We start from the raw sequence: 18,596 nt of genomic DNA on the forward strand, positions 1-18,596 counted from the left end.
TCAGTGATGGCAGACTGAAGGACTTGTTTGGAACAACATTCTTCAAATATCCATGTGGTGCATCCAAGTCTCTTCCACCTTCAAATCCAGTTTAAATCTCTTTCAGAGAGACATCTTAACTTGTGATCAAAGATCCTTTTCCCCCCTTGAGACATGTACACCATATCTCAATGGGAAGCCTGCTGTTGTGTAAGCCAACTCATGATCAAAACCCCCAAAATTCTGCCAGTGGCACCAGTCCCAGAGCCAGGGGTTAATCTGCTGGGTGTTCTTCTTCATAGATGGATTTCACCTGAAATGATGGATTTCGTATTAACTGAAAAACAAGTGATTCCAATGTTTCTTTAATTCTGTCTTATTGGGTTTATTCTTCCTTTAATTTTGATGTCTAGTACTTAGTCTCCATATTTATCCATTTGCAGTTTTCAAATGAGAGGTGAAATAAAATGGAATTGGAATTTTGCTTCCAAATTGTCTGGTTCTGTTTTGGTTCTGTCTTTTTTTTTTTTTTTTTTTAATATCAGCACTTAAACTTTTCTAAGTTGGTATTCATTACAGATGCATTATATGTTTACAGGATTTTGCCATTTCCCCTAGCCAACAAGCTTTTGTTCAAGATGAAACATTAGCTGCACAATGGAGACTACCTTGCAACATAATTGGCAGAAGTCAAAAGGGGCACAGATGTGCTTTAAGTACTTTGCATACCATTTTTTGCACAAAATAAGGGTTGCAATATTCTTTTAAAATCTTCTTCCTATAAACACAATTTTTTTACTTTTCTTCTCACCCATGACTGTGTAACTTTACAATATATTAATACCTCCTCTGATTTTGTGAGAGTAAACTTCTGCATCATTGACACCCTAATGCTGAGATCATCATACAACCATGTGTGACCTTCCCTTGGGCATCACAACAGGGTATAGGGAAAGTACAGAAAAAATGAGGCCACTTCAGTTTGGATAAGCCTGTAATCACAAACAGGCTAGATGAGATTTAGGAGCTGGTCTCCAAATTTTGGTATGCAGCAATGGTGTGTCTTCTTATTAAGACTTCTGGTACTGTAAAGATGAACTGACTTGCAATTTCTGAGCTGCTTGCTTAGCCAGGAGAACATGCTGCAGTAAGGAGGGAAGCTGGGACAGAAAGACACTGGTGAGAAGCCTGTTGTTTAAATTCCTCTTCCTTACCAAAGTTTTCCCACAAAGCAGTACAATGTGGCAGTAGGGTAAAAATCACAAGATTTCTCTGTAGACCTTATAGCACAATATAGGCTGTGGGTGTGTGTATAAAAACCTTCTGGCTGTTGAGATCTTCAGAGAGTAGCTTGTAAGGCTGCTTCTCTAATTATGTAAAAACATTTTCCTGGATTAAAAGTAGTCTCCACAGAGTTCCTTCAGGCTACAAGAATGTACCAGCTTTGTCTGCCCATCCCTTCTCAGAACAGTGTTTCAATCCAGCATTAAAGCAAAAAGCATCAGGAAGAGAATACATTATGCACATAGTCTCCATCATCATATTAAAAATGACTGGCTAAGGAGGAGAGACAAGGTTATTAGATTGCTTGGTTTAGGATATTACTTTTCTCATTGTCTGAATTAGAAATTTTTAGTAAGAACTCTGGGAAAACCGAAGGTCTTTCTGTGCTTCAAACTCTCTCTTTTGCTGGCAAACTCCTCCCTTAAGCACCTCTGCAGCCTGGCAGCCCAGTTTTCCATCCTCCCTGGTATTTAGGAGCAGTTCTGAGAAAGGGCTGTCAGCTTGGAAACAGATTTTTCCTGGCATGTTAGTTGACTCTAAGGAATAGCACCACAAGTCCATTGATATAAGGCAAGCAAGAAGAAATGCTGGATTTACATGATGTTGGCTTCTTTTCTAGCAGGAACAGCATACATGCATTCCTTTACTAGGCAGGCAGCCTGAAATGTCTTAGTAAGCTTTCACTTCACCCTGTGATCTCTGACACTTATTTTCATTGAAGTATATCCATGTTCCTGTGTACAAGAAGGCTTTTCAAGCAATTTAGGAAGAAAACCCTCTATGCATGAACATCAATTAACATTCAAGCCTCAGACTAGGTGCCTCAAAATTTACCAAATACTCCCATTCAGTTTGGGAACCGTCAGGATCTTGCTTGCACCTCTAGAAGTGACAGCTTCTGTGTGACAGTGGATTTGCTGCAAACAACAGGAGAGCACCTGCAAAGGGTGGAGGTGCCACTGAGCAGCTGCTCAGGTGTTTTTCCTGGGTATGGCAGCAGCTCCCCACTTTCTACAGAGAATCTAGAATTGTTCATCTACACTGGACCTGGCTCCCACCTACTGAGAAATGCAAAAGAGACCAAAGCAGATCAGGCTTGGGAAGTGAGGATGTAAGGCTGGAGCATGGGAAGGCAAGAGGCTGCCTGCTGTGCAGGCTTGCTCTGTATTTGGACAATTATAATAATTAGAGAAAATGAAAATAATAGCTAGAGAAAAAATACACAGAAGTTACAGATTTAAAAGAGAAAGAGAATGCACAGGATATTACATGATACTATAATTAAAAGTACAAAAGCAGCCTACTCACATTTTGAAACAAACAAAAGGAGAGCAAAGATTATGGTTTGGGGAGTTGTGGGTTTTGTTTGGTTTTCTGTGTGTTGTTTTGGGTATTTTTTGTCTTATAATCTACTCCAGAATGAGCCCTAGCCTTGGCTCTGTGCTCCATAGGTCTGATGTTAATAACAACATCACTGTTTGTTTCTGTGGAAGGCGCCCCTAAATGTCTGTAGTCTCTCAGCTAAAGATAATCAGATGTTCTGTCAGAACTAGCTGTACTGGTGGCCTCTGACAAACCCCACCTCATTGTCATTGAATTTCAGAAAGGGGACACCCTGCACACACAGGACCAGAGTTTTAGGTACCTGCTAATGAGCCACAGAGAAGTGTCTGCACCTGTACTGCAGTGAAATCCATCAGGTTACAGTGGACCCCACCCAATTTCAGCAGGAAAGGGATGGGAAAAGGGCTGATAGTGGAACTATCTCTGATAGTGGAAGAATTGCAAGACCTCTGGTGGACTAGGGAAGCAAGACAAACTGTAAAAGGAGACAGAACTGATTACATGTGGGCTACTTTAAAGGCAACCTGCAAAGATAAATGAACCCAGAACTTGTGTTCACAGCAAGAGATTCAGGGGAAAAAAAAAAAAAAAAAGTTTGTTAGCATAGAATTTTTAAAAGGCCATATTGGATCTAATACATTAATACATGTTAGTAAATACTATGAACTGAAAGATATTCTATTATGTGTAATTACTTTGATGAAAGCAGTAGACTTTAGAAACAAAACTCAGGTATATCATGTATTTATCCAAAATCCAATAGCCCTCACAGAAACAAAGACATAATACCTATAGCCATTTTGCAAAAATACAATTATATTTGTACATATGTTAAGTTAGAACACTTAACTCCTGTTCATTGAAAGAGGAGAAACAGAATTCAGCTATCAAATTATCCAGACCTAAAATTTAGGATTTTACCATTTCTTTAGAAATCTGAAATATGGTTCGCAGACTGCTATTCAAATTAACATCAAAACTAGATTCTGTTTCAGTTTTAGTGAAAGCAGATGAGGATTCCCATTGCATCTGGTTTGACTTTCTTTCCTCTAATAAATGCTGCCATTTGATCCATTCTGATGATGTATAACCTTGAGATGTCCTTCATACAGTATTTTCAGAAAACAGCATGGTCGAGATGTGACTTTGAGATGTGTTGTTCTTTATTTCCCATGCACAAATTTATATTTTTAGATTAGAAAATTCAAGAAATGTAATTACAAATCTTCAAGAAGCATGCATTGATTGCTCTTCTTGGCAAAATGTTTTAAGAATCCTATGCTAACTGTAAGGGAAATGTCCATTAAGATCAAATGCATCTCCCTAAAGGAGTGACCTCATCAGGGCCTCAAATGAAAGTCAAAATAGCCTCACACTTTGGAAATGCAGTGACCTTCACCACCTTTTTCTCCCATCCTCAACAATGATCACAATTATTTGAGTTGCCAAATTATTCAAGATTATGGGTTTGGACTTCATCATGCCCCTAGGGAGCAAATATAGCCCCAGAAAAAGAAATTAAAGGCTGAGGGCAGTTCTCAGAGGTATTTTGTTGTTTGTTGGGCTTTTTTTTCATGCTGACATTGGTACTGATTTATTCCAAAACCAGGCTAGAAACCTGTATTTTCACTCCATAATAATGAGCTGAGAGAGACACACAGACTGTCTAAGAAGCAAAGTGGCAACATCTGCCCCCACTGTTGTCAGCTTGGGGCTGATTTATGAGTCACCTCGTGGGATGCATATGGGATGCATAGTGCCAATTAGCCAGCCATTAGGCTTGTGGACCAGGCCCCAGAGAGCAGTCTTTACCAGGAATTTTGCAGCATTCAAGACCTCAGATTCTTCCTCAAGAATGTTTATGAAGTGCTTGAGTGCAGCCAGCTGAGGGAACAGCACACACACAGAGCTCGGGCAGGACATCAGTGCACTCAGATGCAGGGCCAAGAAAGAGACACAGACAGTGTTAAAAAGGGTTGGCTCTTCTGCACTGCTCAGGCCATGTGGTCAGGAGGCAGTAAAGCTATAAGTATTCTTACTTTAAGATCTGCTGAAAGCCAGTGTAGCACTCATTCTACAAAATTCCACAGTCTGTGTCCTGATGAACAAAACATCTGCAATATCCTGCACCAACACTCAGAGCAGCACTCAGTCATTCATTCCAGTGCTGAAGCCCACACTGTCAGGAAAACAGTTTCACATTTTGGATCATTGCTGGGTCTTCCTAAGCTCCATCAAAACCAGTAGTTCTTTAGGATTTAGAAAATTTCTTTCCCTGTCTAATCCATAACTACCAGAGCCTTGAAATACTGCCTAATTATCAAATTCAGATACTAGGTTTTTTACCCGCTTCAGAAATAGTCTGATCTTGGGGGTGTGTAAGATATTTAAGTGAAGCAACACAATAATGTTTCCTAAAGATTATATACTTTATCTATCACTTGTCAACTGACTAAAGTCTTTTGAACAGGTACAACTGAAATGCTGTGTTCCCACATCCCAGGGTTTCAGACTAAGAGTAATTCAAAGGATGCTCATTACACCTATATTTAGTTATTCTTTGAAACATTGTGTTCCACCTGCTGTGATAGGCTTAGTTTTTTGGAGTTGTCCAAGTGGAAATTTTGAACCATAGAGGAAAGAAAACATCCTGCTTCTCCATACAAATCAGACATTTGTGCCAGTCCTTTCCTGGGAACAGGAATGCCTCTTTTCCTAAAGTATCTTTGACTGATGGTCCTCAAAAATCTGAAGAGCTTTTGAAATAATTTGCAATATTCCAAAGTGAATGAGAGGCATGCAAAGCCAAAGCATTGTACCTGTAGCTTTTTCCTTTCACCATTTAGCTGGATGTTCTTTCTTTCCAAAGTCTGTTCCCTTCAGCTAAAGCTCTTTAGCTGATGTTGGATTGACATTAAATATTATTTGCTCTTTAAATAATTGCATTTTCTTACTCTGTGAAATCTTCCTATCTGGGTTTTCCTCCAGTTGATCAATTTTTAGTTTACCCTTGGTTTAGGAGAGTCAGAAGCTCCCCAGGGCTGTTTTGCCTCCCTGCAGACTCCTTCACAGGTGCCAGTGGTGACAGCACCACAAAAACTGGGCTTTTTTCACCTTGAAGGACCAATCATCTGGTGACAATCTCTCCACAAACTGAGTCTGCAAAAGAGTCTGCAGCTCCTTCAGTAAACAATATAACCCTTGCAGCTTAATTTTTATTGTTTACCAGATTCTAGTCTCCCCAGCTGTCTTTTTAGCTGCCTGATTTCAGGGAGAAAAAAATGGACTCCTCTGAGTGCTCCCTAGATATTCATTATCTGGAGGAAAAAATCCATCTGTTTCATCCTGCAGTATCTATATTTGAAACACTCAGCCTTACTTGTCTTTAGCTAATTCATTCTTCTCTGTCAGGAGCTTCTGCCTGAAACACTATTTGTTTTTTCTCCATCAGAGAGATCACCTCTTCCAGCCTCTTCACTCAGCACTTCATTCATCAGCCTTTCAGCAGCAAGAGGCACTGGTACCAATGCAGAATTTGTTTTATCCTCATGATTTTTTTCCATCCTGCAAATGCTGTTCCTGCCATTTGAAGTTCATGTGCAGTATTCACACCTACGTGTAGTAGTTTCTGCTTCTACTCAATGTCTCCCTTCCACTCCACAGCTGTTTCAGTTCTGAATGTGTTCCCTTTTCTTGGCAGTAATCCTATACATCACTTCTCTCTGAGTATCTGCATCTCTCTAGCACATGCTTGCTACTGAAAATCTGCACCACAACTGAGGAGAAGGAAAATGAAGCAGCAGTGAACACTATGAACAAGAGCTTCCTGGTCTGGGGCCTCAGTTGTGATGCTTTTTTTTTTCTTTAATGGATAAAATCTAAGCCAATGCCAAAAAGATGGAGTGCAGTACCATGGTACCACCACAACGAGGCATGTGATGCATTGTTTTAAAGGCAACTGTGGCAAACCATTTTTTAGGCTGTGAAGTACCTCTGTCCCTTTTGATCCGTGGTGGAATTTCCCAGGTTTTATTCAACAATAAAACAGTTTAGGGAAGGTTCTTTCCTTTGCTTTTGCACCTTAACGATGACAAATTAAAAAAAAAAAAAAAAGAAAAAAATTTAAAATTGTTTTCGGTTTTCCTTTTCCAAAAGAAAGTAAGTACTGCATTATTTTTTATGTGCACTTTCAGCTACTCAGCTGCATCTTCCTGCTTACCCACGATCTTAAGAAGGTAAAAAGTGCTTTCATTTTGCTTGCAGCTATTAATTTTTCACAATGTGAGTAGATCTCGATGAGAGAAAAGTAACACTGCAGCTGTGTTGTGCCTGTGATAGGAATTCTTCAGTGACACTTGCTCCTGTAAATTCCTATTTAAGTATTCATCACTAGGACATTCAGATTCTATCCCCTGAAGGCTTTTAAGCTGTTGTGTCTGTTCTTCTTCAAGGCATGAAAAGAATTCACATTGTTGTTCCAACACATTAGTTGCCCTAAGGAAGAAACTCTTCTCTGTGTTTCAGCAGTCCACTCCTGTATGATGGTACTGAGTAATCAGAGCCTCAGTAAAACTGCTGATATGCAGCAACACTACTGTGCATGACAAAGGACTGTGAAAGAAATTCCATCTGTTGAACAATTTATTTGTTCCAGAAATGGAATTACAAGCAATTGTTTGTATCTTAAGTATTTAATTGTGTCTCAAAAATTCAGTTAAACCTTGTGTCCAAGTGAGTTCTCTTGAGTTTCCCTCAGTGTGTATTACCATGGAGCAACACAATTAGGATGCAAAATCCAATAATTACATTTTTCAGAGGCCTATATCTTGGTGGGCACTAATTTCTTACAATTACTAGTATAGAAATCTGTGTTGCTCCTTTCAAAGCATTCACAGTGCTTCAGAGTAACTCAGGCCTTTTTTTTTCCCCAGATAGGCAGTCCTTGACTTGTTTGCAATCTGAGAGGGTTTTTTTGGGGGTTTTTTTTGGTTATTTTGGGGTATTTTTTTGGGTTTGTTTTTTTTTTTTTTTTTGTGCCACCTCTCTGAGTAGAACCAAGAAGCTGTGTCTCCAATTTCTACTAAGATCTGTGTAATTGTGAATCTTCTTTCCCACAAGATCCTGTCCTTGCTTGAGTGGTCCCAGCCTTGCACAAGATTCCTGGAGTGGCTGTTTGCTTCTCTAACATGTCGATCACACCATCATCCCTCTGCCTCTTCTGTGCTTCAGCCTCTTTTCCATTTGCATCCTCAAGGAGCTAATCAAGTCTTTGGGATTCTGCAGATTCTTCTTGTCAGACTGTTTTTATGGGTGTTAAGGAGAAGTTGCAGCACACTCCTCTTTCTTAGTTGTTTCTGGGTTTCTCCTGTGGTAAATGCCTTCAAAGAGGAAGGAAGGTTTTGCTTTGTATTGAACAAAAAGGATAAATTAGACGAAGTTCAAGCTTCAGCCTTGAAAATTTGACCCTTTGTTTTAAGCCATTTGTTTTTAAATACTTGGCTGTATCTTAGCCTTAATAATGGGCTTACCACTCTGCTTGTGATTTGAATGCCAAAGCAGGACACTAGCAGTAAAACAGCAGTAAAAGGGAAAACAGAGATAAAAAGCTGACCTGTTTCCAAGAGCAGAGACTGAGCTAATTACTAACTTGCCAAACTGATAAAGTGGCAATGAAGGCCTGAATGGCAGATCATAGTGTCAGCCTGCTAAAGTGTAACACGCGCAGATAAAAGTAAAATATTGTGTGTTACTCTCAGAAAATATGTTTTAACTGGTATCTTAATAATGGCAGGGAAGAGTTAATCCTGTTTTGCCAGAAGCAGTTTTGTGCGATTTCTGGCAGAGCAGTAAATGGAGTCAATTCCTTGTGCTAAAATAGCAACTATTTAATTCAGTATGATTGTTTAATTCAAAATCAGAAACAGCAAAAGCTGGTTGTTACCTTAAATTTAATAATAATTAATTGTGGGATAGCAAATCCTTACTAAGCTCAACTGGGATTTCAGAGTTTCTCCCAATCCTGTATCCTTGGTTTGTCCTTCTCAGTCAATCCCCTGATTTTACAAAAAGCCTAACTGCATCCTAAATCCATTTTACACTCTTGCCTTTATTGCCTTGGCAGTTTACAATATAGCTCTTTTGTTTGCTTCATCCCTTAAATTAAATTTCCTTTGGGCCATATCCTCAGCCAGCCTGAGGTATAGCTCTATCAGCAGCCATCACTCAGCTGATCCAGATGATCGAGCCCCATCCTATTAATCACTGATCCTTTCCCCACTCCCTGCTTGCACGGTGTTGGCAGTGTTCCTCTATCATCTGTTCACTCACTAATAACACAATTCAGCGTTTATTGGGCTGGTCTGGCTCTCTGCACATTCAGCAGCAAAGCTGCTATTGATTGCATGATGGGGAAGCAGAATCCACTCATATTCTGAGAGCTCTCTGCAAACTACAGTGCAGTTAATTCACTGATGGTTGGCACTCGCCTTGCTCACATCACAGCAGAGAGAGCGCATTTGGGTGGGGGAGCTGGTTCACATGACCTGTGCTGGGAGGACTCGAGGGTCACGTCACACAAAGCAAGTTGTGGGCTTTGCTCCAGCAAGGACTCACCTTGGTAACTGTAGGGCTCACTGCCAAGGATTATACTGTCTGTCTTGCCTGATTACATATATCAAATAAAAATACCAGATAAAGACAAAGTATTTTCCGCAGGAAGAGTGAATATGATGTCACTTCCACTATCTGCCTGCTTTCAAAGAAGAAAGCCACTCTAGACATGTTTGTATTTAATGAAATACTACCCTAAAAGGGTAACAAAGTTATTAAAAAGTCTATATATTCTTTAAAGAACAGAATTGAATGACAGATTTGGCTCTAAACCAACGTTAAGACTTCAGATTTTGAGGATTATTACTGGGGACTATAATGCTTTCCAAAGTCTCTTCTAGTATTTTGTCAATGACAACAGGCATTAAAATAACAGAGAGTCACTATAAAACTTGACATGTTGCTGCCTATATTTTGTTTATGTTTTTAAATGATGGTGCTTTCACCTAGCAAGGAAAATTTATTATTCACAGGATTTAAAACATATTGTATATTTAAAAGTCTTAATTTAAATATTTTCATTATGCCACTTCTTGCCAATTTTGAAAGATTCCGAAAAATACACAAAATTCATTCATGCAATTTTAAGCAGTGTATTACCTTACATTTATTTATTTATTTATTTATTTATTATTATCTGTAGTTTTTTAAAGGAGATTATTTTAAAAGCATTTTAAAGAGTTGAGTCTTACAGCACTGCAGTTTAAAACACAGTGTATAGCCCAGTGTAACAAAATGCATAACTACAGGTGTAACTGACAGCGAAAAGAATGGCAGATACAAACACATATGCCAGTTTCATCATCACTCCTATGTAAATACACAGCACAGGGATACAACCTGAGCTTAATTTGCTAATACTGTTTAAAAAGAGAAGAGCAGTAAAAAAATCAAGGAAGTGATGTGTGGTGCTTTATTTCCTCCTCAGCTAAACTACTTCTTCCTGAAATAAGCAAGATAAAAATGTTCGTTTTCCTTGCCTCACATTTTGAAGCATGGGTTGGTTCTGTTTCCAACTGTAAGAACGGCTTTACCAGTTTAATATCCATACTTACCCTACAGGCTCTAAATCCTGTGCAGATTTAAGTGCAGGGCCAGCCCAATTCACATAGTGCCCTGTTTACTTCAGCACGTGTTCTCTGCATCTGAAATAGCAATGACACACAGTCCTTATTTTCATGGTCATTATTTTTGAGTAAACACTGATATGACAAATAGATTTTTTGATAAAACGAATCTTTTTGCAGTTTCCTCAGCCATTATTTTAATCCAAATCTATTTGAAGACTTGATATGGCTTTTTAATACAAGTTAATCAAATTTAAATGAAATAGCAGCTGAGAATTTTTGGGGAATTTCTGCTAAATGGACTAGGGAACCCACATTGGCTGGGGCTTTCTCCTGGGCAGTCCATCAATATTCCCCTCAAAAGCATACTGTCATTCTTTTCTCCCTTGTAAATACCTCTTTCAGGATCTCAACCTAATGTGCAATGCTCCACACCACCCTGTCCCAGCTGCTGCCTAAGTCTCATTTCATTCTGTGCTTTGCCCCTTTGCCTTCTGTTTCTTACTGTCCCCTCCTCTTGCCTGGCTGAAACAGAAGAGCTCAGTGTGGAGTAGCACTGGATGAGCTGGCTTTCCACAAGGATAAAGTGCTGCTTTGGATCTGACAGTGAGGCTGAAGGACTTGCACGTGCAGAGCACTTCTGGGAGGATGAGATGAAGCTGGCTAAGGAGAAAGCACTGCACAACAGGGGTACAGTTAATGAACCACACAGAAGAAGTATTTACAAGTCCCACTAATCCCCTCAGTAAAGAAAAGAAATTTCATACTCCTCTGTGAGTAAATTTCAGCCACAGACATGCCCAAATATATGGTTATTTCTTACAGGTATTCCACACTAAGCATCCATCAGCTCCCATGGCAGCTTCAGTAATTCAAACAGCTGCATAGCTAGGAGGCCAGAATTATTGAATTCCTGTACTTCACACTGCTCCCAAGCATTTGTCAATTGAAAAGCATTTAGCTCAGTTTATTTCAGAGCAAATGTTTCCCTTTGCTCTCCAAACACATGCTACTCTTCAGATCTGAAGGGCCAGAAATACTGCAGAGCAGAAGGCTGTAATCACAGCAGCAGGAGGAGAGGAGCCAGGCTCAGGAATGCCTCTGAACCCAGCATCAGTGTGATATTCTTTCCACCTGCCACATGAAGCACTGGATTCCTCACCTTATAAAATCAAGACTTAAACTTTGAAGGATGCAAACTTGATGCCCAGCTATGACAAGGGACAGTATTTGCAAGAGAATGTGGAGTATAACCTTCCTGGACCTGGTAAGGGAGCATCTCTGGCACTAGCAAATAGAACTGCTGAGGAGTCTCTGATTTTGCTGCATTTTTCTAAGATGCAGAATGGATAAAAAACCAAAAACTTGCCCACCTAGACTTCTTCTACTAACCTATATATTAAAGGTTCTCCAAAAATAGAAAGGTGTCTAAATTGTAAGGAATAAACTGCCTGTATTGATAATAGTGAATATAGTAAGCTGCTTTGAATACAAACAAAAGCTGTGTTGTTAATGTGAGCTTTAAATGCTTCAAGACCTTATCAAATCATCTTGTGGAAACAACAGGGCTCCACTGTCTAACAGGAGCTAAACTCATTTCTTCAACTAAGAATCTATTCCACTGACTTTCAGCACTTACTTCAAGAAAAACTTTGTATGCATTTGCTTCTTTGTGATACGAGTTTTATTTTCTTGAGTATTGAAAGCAACCGAGAAGCAGAGAGAATAGGGTCTTTAGAACACCTTTTTCACAGGTTCACACACTGTCTGAATCACATTTGCAGGAGGGTGTCAGCCTTTCACACACAGTTAGAAGGATGTCTGTGCTGCCATGAGAACAGTCCTCTGTACTGCCAAATGATTCTCACAGTCCATCACAATACTTAACTGAGAAATTATTTTTATTATGGAAACTATTTTCTTTGGCTTTCCTGCTTTAGGCTCTTCAGACATACCAGACTGATCCTGACATGAGAAAGATGCTAACTCAGCTGTATTTCTATATCATGCCTGTATTTAATGTGGATGGATATCATTTCAGCTGGACATATGTAAGTAATGGCAGTAGTATTACTCAAAAATTATTCAGACAAGAAAGATCAAGTAGTTATTACATTATTGAAAGGTGACTGTATAAATCTGGTCCAGCACTTTGTGCCTTGCAAAATGGAAGTAAATTACTCCCCTTAAAACAGAATACTGAATATCTTTACCAGGGTTGATTTGTTATGTGTACAAACAGATTTTTGCCAAAATAGAGTAATATTGCTATTTAAATATTTTGTAACTTCTGCTAGGATCGATTTTGGAGGAAAACAAGATCAAAGAACATGAGGTTTCACTGTCATGGTGTTGATGCTAATCGCAACTGGAAAGTGAAATGGTGTGGTAAGTATGGAGATACTTTGGTCCCCAGTTCAGATTACCCTGTATTTAATTATCCAACAGAGGTAATTACCCAAGTGGGTTAGATCACATCTGTTGTGAAGTGCTCTCTTTTCTGTCCTTGAAGATTTTTTCCCATGAAGCCATAAGCCAAGGCTCAAATCTTCCTACTAACTTCTAAAAAAAAGAGTTCTCAACATTGGAAAAACAGACCTTATCATCAATGAAAACTTGTCATGGAGAATGTGGCAAAATTTTTAAAATCACACATACAACTATTCTGTATTTTAGCAATAATAAATAATTTGAAGCATAGTATTGAGAATGAACCATGACTTTTCAAGATTTACCTAACTGCAGCTTCAGGAAACATTTCAAGCTTCATTTTATTCAATTTGCCATTTCTCTGAAATTATTTTACCTTTGGAAATGTCAAACTTACTTTGCTGGCCTCCATGTCCTTAAGGCCATTATTATTAGTGATTTAATAAAGAAAGAAGGTGCTTCTAAATGCATGGAGATACAATTTTAAATTCCCAGCACTTCTGTAAGTACTTCATAAAAATTGGCCTGGGTTTTGCATGGAGAATGCAGCAGTAATGAAATAACTATCAGAAGATTTGTAAAGGGTCCACCAAGAAAAAAGGGTATTTTATTAAATCTTACCTAAAGATAGTGCAATTCACAGTGGGGTAAGCAGCCCCTAAAAGCTCTGTTGTAAGGAAGTAAGAACACTTAAATACACAGTATATACTTGCTGACCTGCCCTCCCATCTTAAGGAACTTCCTTCAGCTCTCTGTGCAGCTGTTTTCTCATCCAGCATTAGTCCACCTTCCTTATTTATATTACAAGCTTGTAAAGACAAGAAATGGTGTTTGTGTAGTGCAAGGGCCCTGCCTTCAGCCCATCCCTCTTGCTCTGGAAGTCTCTAGATGTTCCCACAATACTCTGATTGCATGCAGGAGGGGTGAGCACTGCACAGTCTGGATTCTTTAAGTGGGGTTTTGAAAACTGTAAGGATAAAAGTGAACCTGAACAGATGCATACATTCAATCCAGTATGGACCTGTGAAAGTTGCTTCAAATTGTTTTCAACTTTACCTGCTCTAAGGAGAGGACTCAGACAGAAGCAATTACAGAAAGCCTGTGTTAGTGAGAAGCCCTCTGTTACAGAGGACAGGGCTGCTATAACAATCTTTAAGGCAATTTTATGCTGCAAAAATAACATAAAAATGAACCAGTCCTGCATCACTGTTACCATTGTTTACTTCAGTGTAAACTGCAGGTATTTTGGGAAACACCCATTTACTGTTCAGAAGATAGCCATTGGCATTACTGGAATGATCAGTTCTCTTATAGTGTGTTGAAAGACGTATGTTAGGCACTTATCAGTGCAAAATTAATACTCAGTGCATTTTCTTTCTAGTTCTAATTAATTTTTCTTGGGTTCCTCCTCCTCCTTCTTCCTCCTCCCTAACCACTGTATTAAAACACATTTTTAATTCAGTCCTAAAAATGTTTGCTTAGTTTTCATTCAAAAATTATTTTTTCTAGGCTTAGTGAAACTGTAACAATACTCACTCATATTCTGTGTTGTAATTCCCTACTCGTTGCATTTTTCCCCTGAACTGAACATGAAAGACAGGTCCCCACGCAGATCCCCAAACTTAAAAAATAAAAATTCTTTCAAGTCTGCTTATCATCCCAACAAGCACATGCTCCACTTCCTGCTTTGGACCCCAAAGTCTGTCTGATTGTCTATTTTGATGGAGAATAAAAAGGTCTTTCATGAACTGGGCTGACTGGTACTCAGATGACCCTAACCAGTCACCTGGTGTCCTCATTAATATCTGACATCAAATGAGTCAGAGAAGAATCTGGATCATATCACACTTTGAGGCTGGTGTAATCATGGTGTGTTTAACATTTAAAACTACTTGTAAAAACCTTTTCATTCAGTTCACTTGCACTTAGAGTTTTCAGACAGTCTTGAACTTCACAGTGGGGCTTCCAGGCAGATGTGCTGTGGCAGAGACTGGCCTCAGCAAAGCTGCCAAACACTATCAGCTGTGAGCTAGTCAGTGCTGAAAACACAGCATCCCATCTGCCTCTCCCTTTCTAGTGTGGGACTTTGATGTAAGCTTTATGACTCTCTGGGGACCAAGCAAAGGGCCATACCACTGCTGGACTTCATGTTGCAGCAACCTGTACTCAAAGCAGTGCACACAAATTGCACACAGACCCACGTGAATACTGGCAGCAAGAACTCTGGGCAGAAATACTCCTCATAGTTCACATAAATGTACAATAATTGTTTAATGATAATGGAATAATAGCAACTTTAAAGGAAATCATGAGGTATTTCAAATTAATTTAAGTCACAGGGCAAATCTAGTTAAAGCAGTTGCATCCAAATCCCCAAGAGAGCACAGTGGGAATTAAAATTTCCAGCACATCCCAATTTCCAGTGCACCCCAATGCTCACTGAGGACAGTATCCCATACTGGCAGAAACAGCTTGAAAAATGAAGTTTGAAAATCATGCTTTAGCTCATTCATCCCCTCAGTCTTCCTCCTTCAGCAAAGCACTGGTTTTATCAGTCTTGGCACACATTTCCTTTGTTCATTGGGTCTCATGATGGATGTTAGAGGATGCTTGTCCTCCCCCGGTATGCTATCAGGTACAAAAATAAGGCAGCATGGCAACATTTTACACAATCCCATTTGCTTCTCATGACTGTAAATTAGAAATGTCACAGCAGCTGATCCATACTGGATCGACTCTTTTTTCATTATTGAGTTACTTTAAAAGAACTTCATGTATGAAAATTGAGCATATCCTTACATTATCCAAGGCCACCATGGAAACCTCCTCTGGTTTTTTACCAGCCAGCTTCACTTATGGTAAACCATTAACTACATCTGGGATGGCACATGGCTCACCATAATAGGCTGAACAGTTTAGAGAGGTTTTTTTCCTTCCCTGGCAGTCTCTAAACTGAGCCATATTTTACCATTGGGTCATTTTACCATTAGTTTGTAGGAATCCACTGTTTATTAACAGTGTTATCCATTGCCATGATTCAGTGTACAACACTGAAACAGGAGATGAAGTATCCATTTAAAAAAAAAAAAAAAGCTCTGGAGACTATTAAATAACTCTCCTGTAGCTATATTATCTGAAAAGAAATCGAGGCAGAGTGCTCTTGGGATTTGGATGACTTGGTGGCCATCTGTTCTGCATGGAGAAGACCATCTGCCCTCTCTATAACCCTTCCATATCCACTGCAATCCAAGCACTAATACCCTTTGAAATCTCCACCTGTGGCCATTGAATGATAGCCTCAATTTTCATCTTACAAATGAAACTGCAGCATGAAATTCTCCCACTTTTTTTTTTCTCCCCAGCATTAGGTTGATTGCATAACCCTGTTTTAGTTGATATCATTATGCCTTCTCACACACAGCTCTTTTCTTATTAATTGAAGGTGGCAGTAGGAACACCAAACATAGGAACACTATACAAAGGAAAGCTAATAAAACTCTGTTGTAGTAAGTCCCTGATGGCTCCAGGGAAGTTTGCAAACAAACTGTTATTATTCTGCAGGTCAATGCAGAAACGTGTGGTATTTTGAAATTGCAGCAGATGAAAGAGCAGAGTAGATTTGCATAAATATTGTTCTTTTAGGCCCAGGCCCTAAGCTGTAAATGAGACGATGGCTTAGATCCAGAATTGCTAAATTATAAAGGAGCCACCACCACATCTCCTTTTCTAAGTTTCATCTTTCAGTGCCTCATGGGATATTATATGTAGGCTACTCCTGTACAGCTTGTTGCTACCTGAGCATGTTGACATAAAGATATTCTCAAAACTGAGCCCCTGTCCCAAACCTGAAGCAAAGTTAGGTCCTGTGCAAACTGAGGTGATTTCTATTTTAACTGACTGAGCAGTCATCCCATGTGGCTATTATTTTTTTTTCCCAAGAGGTTTGCAGGGGTAACAATAGGCACTATTATGATGTTTTTAAGATGATCCCTGTTGAGGTTGTCTACCTACCATTGCAACCATCGCTGAGTAGGTAGTACATTAAAAGCTGTAAAAGGCTGGATTTGTCCTGGGACAGACTAATGAAAGAGGTATAGCTCTCTGGTTTCACACAGACCAACTGAGACCCATCAATACTTTTAATCCTGCAATGCTGTCATAAAGTGTGCGGCTGATGCGAAAAGCCAGGGAAGAAAATACAATGAAGTCAGGTTCTCCTCTTTCAGCTGGAAAGGATGTATCCTCTGGGGAGAATCATGTATAGTTGGCCAACTGGGAGCTTGGTGTGTCTAGATGAACAAGCAGCCTGCTGCACTGAGGTCCCCCAGGCTCATGCCCATCAGGCACAAGATAGCACTTGAATTTGTTTATTGCTTTTCACACTTCTGCACATGCGCCAAAAGAGGTTGAGCCAGAAGCTGACCCTTGGAATGTCTCTGTGAGTGTTCACCACCACATTTCTCTTTCAACCTCTAGATGAAGGTGCTTCATTACACCCATGTGATGACACTTACTGTGGTCCTTTTCCCGAGTCTGAGCCTGAAGTAAAGGCTGTTGCTCATTTTCTTCGCAAACACCGGAAACAAATAAAAGCCTATTTGTCCTTCCATGCATATGCACAGATGCTGCTGTACCCTTATTCCTACAAATATGCAACCATTCCAAACTTCAACTGTGTGGTAAGTACATTAAAACTTGGAGAATGTGCTTCTCTGTATATTTTTTGGTACATTTTGTTTTGAGAGGAGACTTGTTTCTTTAATACTTTGCACATAAATAATATTGAGCAGTAGTTATTCTGGATCCACTTGCAATCACATTTCTGGTTATATAACCTTCACTCACCATGAGTCAGTGGTAATTTGATTAAAATGGTATCATGCCTTTCATCCATCAGTCCCTCTAAATTACTTTCTAGGATAAATCCCTAAGTTTTCATTACAGCTATTATAATTTTATTTAATTAACTGTAATGGGAATTACATAGTTAGGTCCTTGGGCAACTATCTGAAATTCTGTCTCTTTATGCCCAGAACTTAAACACTAGGAGAACAAAGAAGATCATCTTCAATGTTATGAACAAAATAAAATTGAAACTATTTATGTTTATTACTTCAAGGAAGAATCTCTTAGATTTCACCAAAATTAAAGCTTCAATTGCATTATGTATCATTCAGGTCAGATACAGTGTTTTCAACCCTTTCAGACAAGCAGGTAATTAAAACCAGCAGCTCCTGTATATTAGAAAATTAAATTAATAAGAGTATATTTTTGATGCAAGCCTATTGATTCACAGATGAGTACATTTCATGTATTCCATGCTCATCCAAATGCAGAGCTATTCTCTCTGCTTGCAGTCTGAGGTCTGTTTTAGGCAGCCTCCTGTTCATGAAACCCCCCCTTATGGCTTATTCTCTGAGGGACACATGGCTAAGCTTTGCTCTCTGTTTGCTCCTGCTCAGAGACTCACATTGCACCAACCAGTCATGAGCCTCTCTTTTGCCCTCAGTCCTGAGTAAAATTGCATTTTTCGTTTATCTCCCATTTTGACCTTGAAAGTTGTCGTGACTTTTAACTTGCTGGTTTAAGCTAGTTTTCTCCAAATGAGCTTAGCTGCACCTTAGATTTATCCCCTGCAGAATAAATGATGTTGTCAGTCCCTGGGGCTTCACTGAAGTTTCACTCAGCTGTTCCCTCAGGGGACTGCACAGCCAGGACTCCACAAACTAAACCCTCTTTGTAGCTTTATTTCTGTTGAGACACTTAAATTCAGTAGCTACTAAACATTCTTCTATCTGATGCCATTCCTGTGAAACAGAGCAAATTAGATGTTAACTAAGCAGCCAGAGGAGCTAAAAATATGAGACTTGTGGGGACTGACCA

At 39.3% G+C, this 18,596-nt stretch overlaps 1 protein-coding gene across 1 annotated transcript in view; it reads left to right on the forward strand.

Annotated features, from left to right (window-relative positions):
• Positions 1 to 18,596, forward strand: part of CPA6 (carboxypeptidase A6) — an 80,443-nt gene that overhangs the window by 54,942 nt on the left and 6,905 nt on the right. Inside the window, exons 7-9 of the mRNA XM_056486094.1 lie at positions 12,224 to 12,334; positions 12,581 to 12,671; positions 17,190 to 17,392. Coding sequence (XP_056342069.1) covers positions 12,224 to 12,334; positions 12,581 to 12,671; positions 17,190 to 17,392 — 405 coding nt within the window. The remainder of the gene's footprint in view (positions 1 to 12,223; positions 12,335 to 12,580; positions 12,672 to 17,189; positions 17,393 to 18,596) is intronic.

This window comes from Oenanthe melanoleuca, chromosome 2, assembly GCF_029582105.1.
Source record: "Oenanthe melanoleuca isolate GR-GAL-2019-014 chromosome 2, OMel1.0, whole genome shotgun sequence".
In the NCBI taxonomy this organism is placed as follows: domain Eukaryota; kingdom Metazoa; phylum Chordata; class Aves; order Passeriformes; family Muscicapidae; genus Oenanthe; species Oenanthe melanoleuca.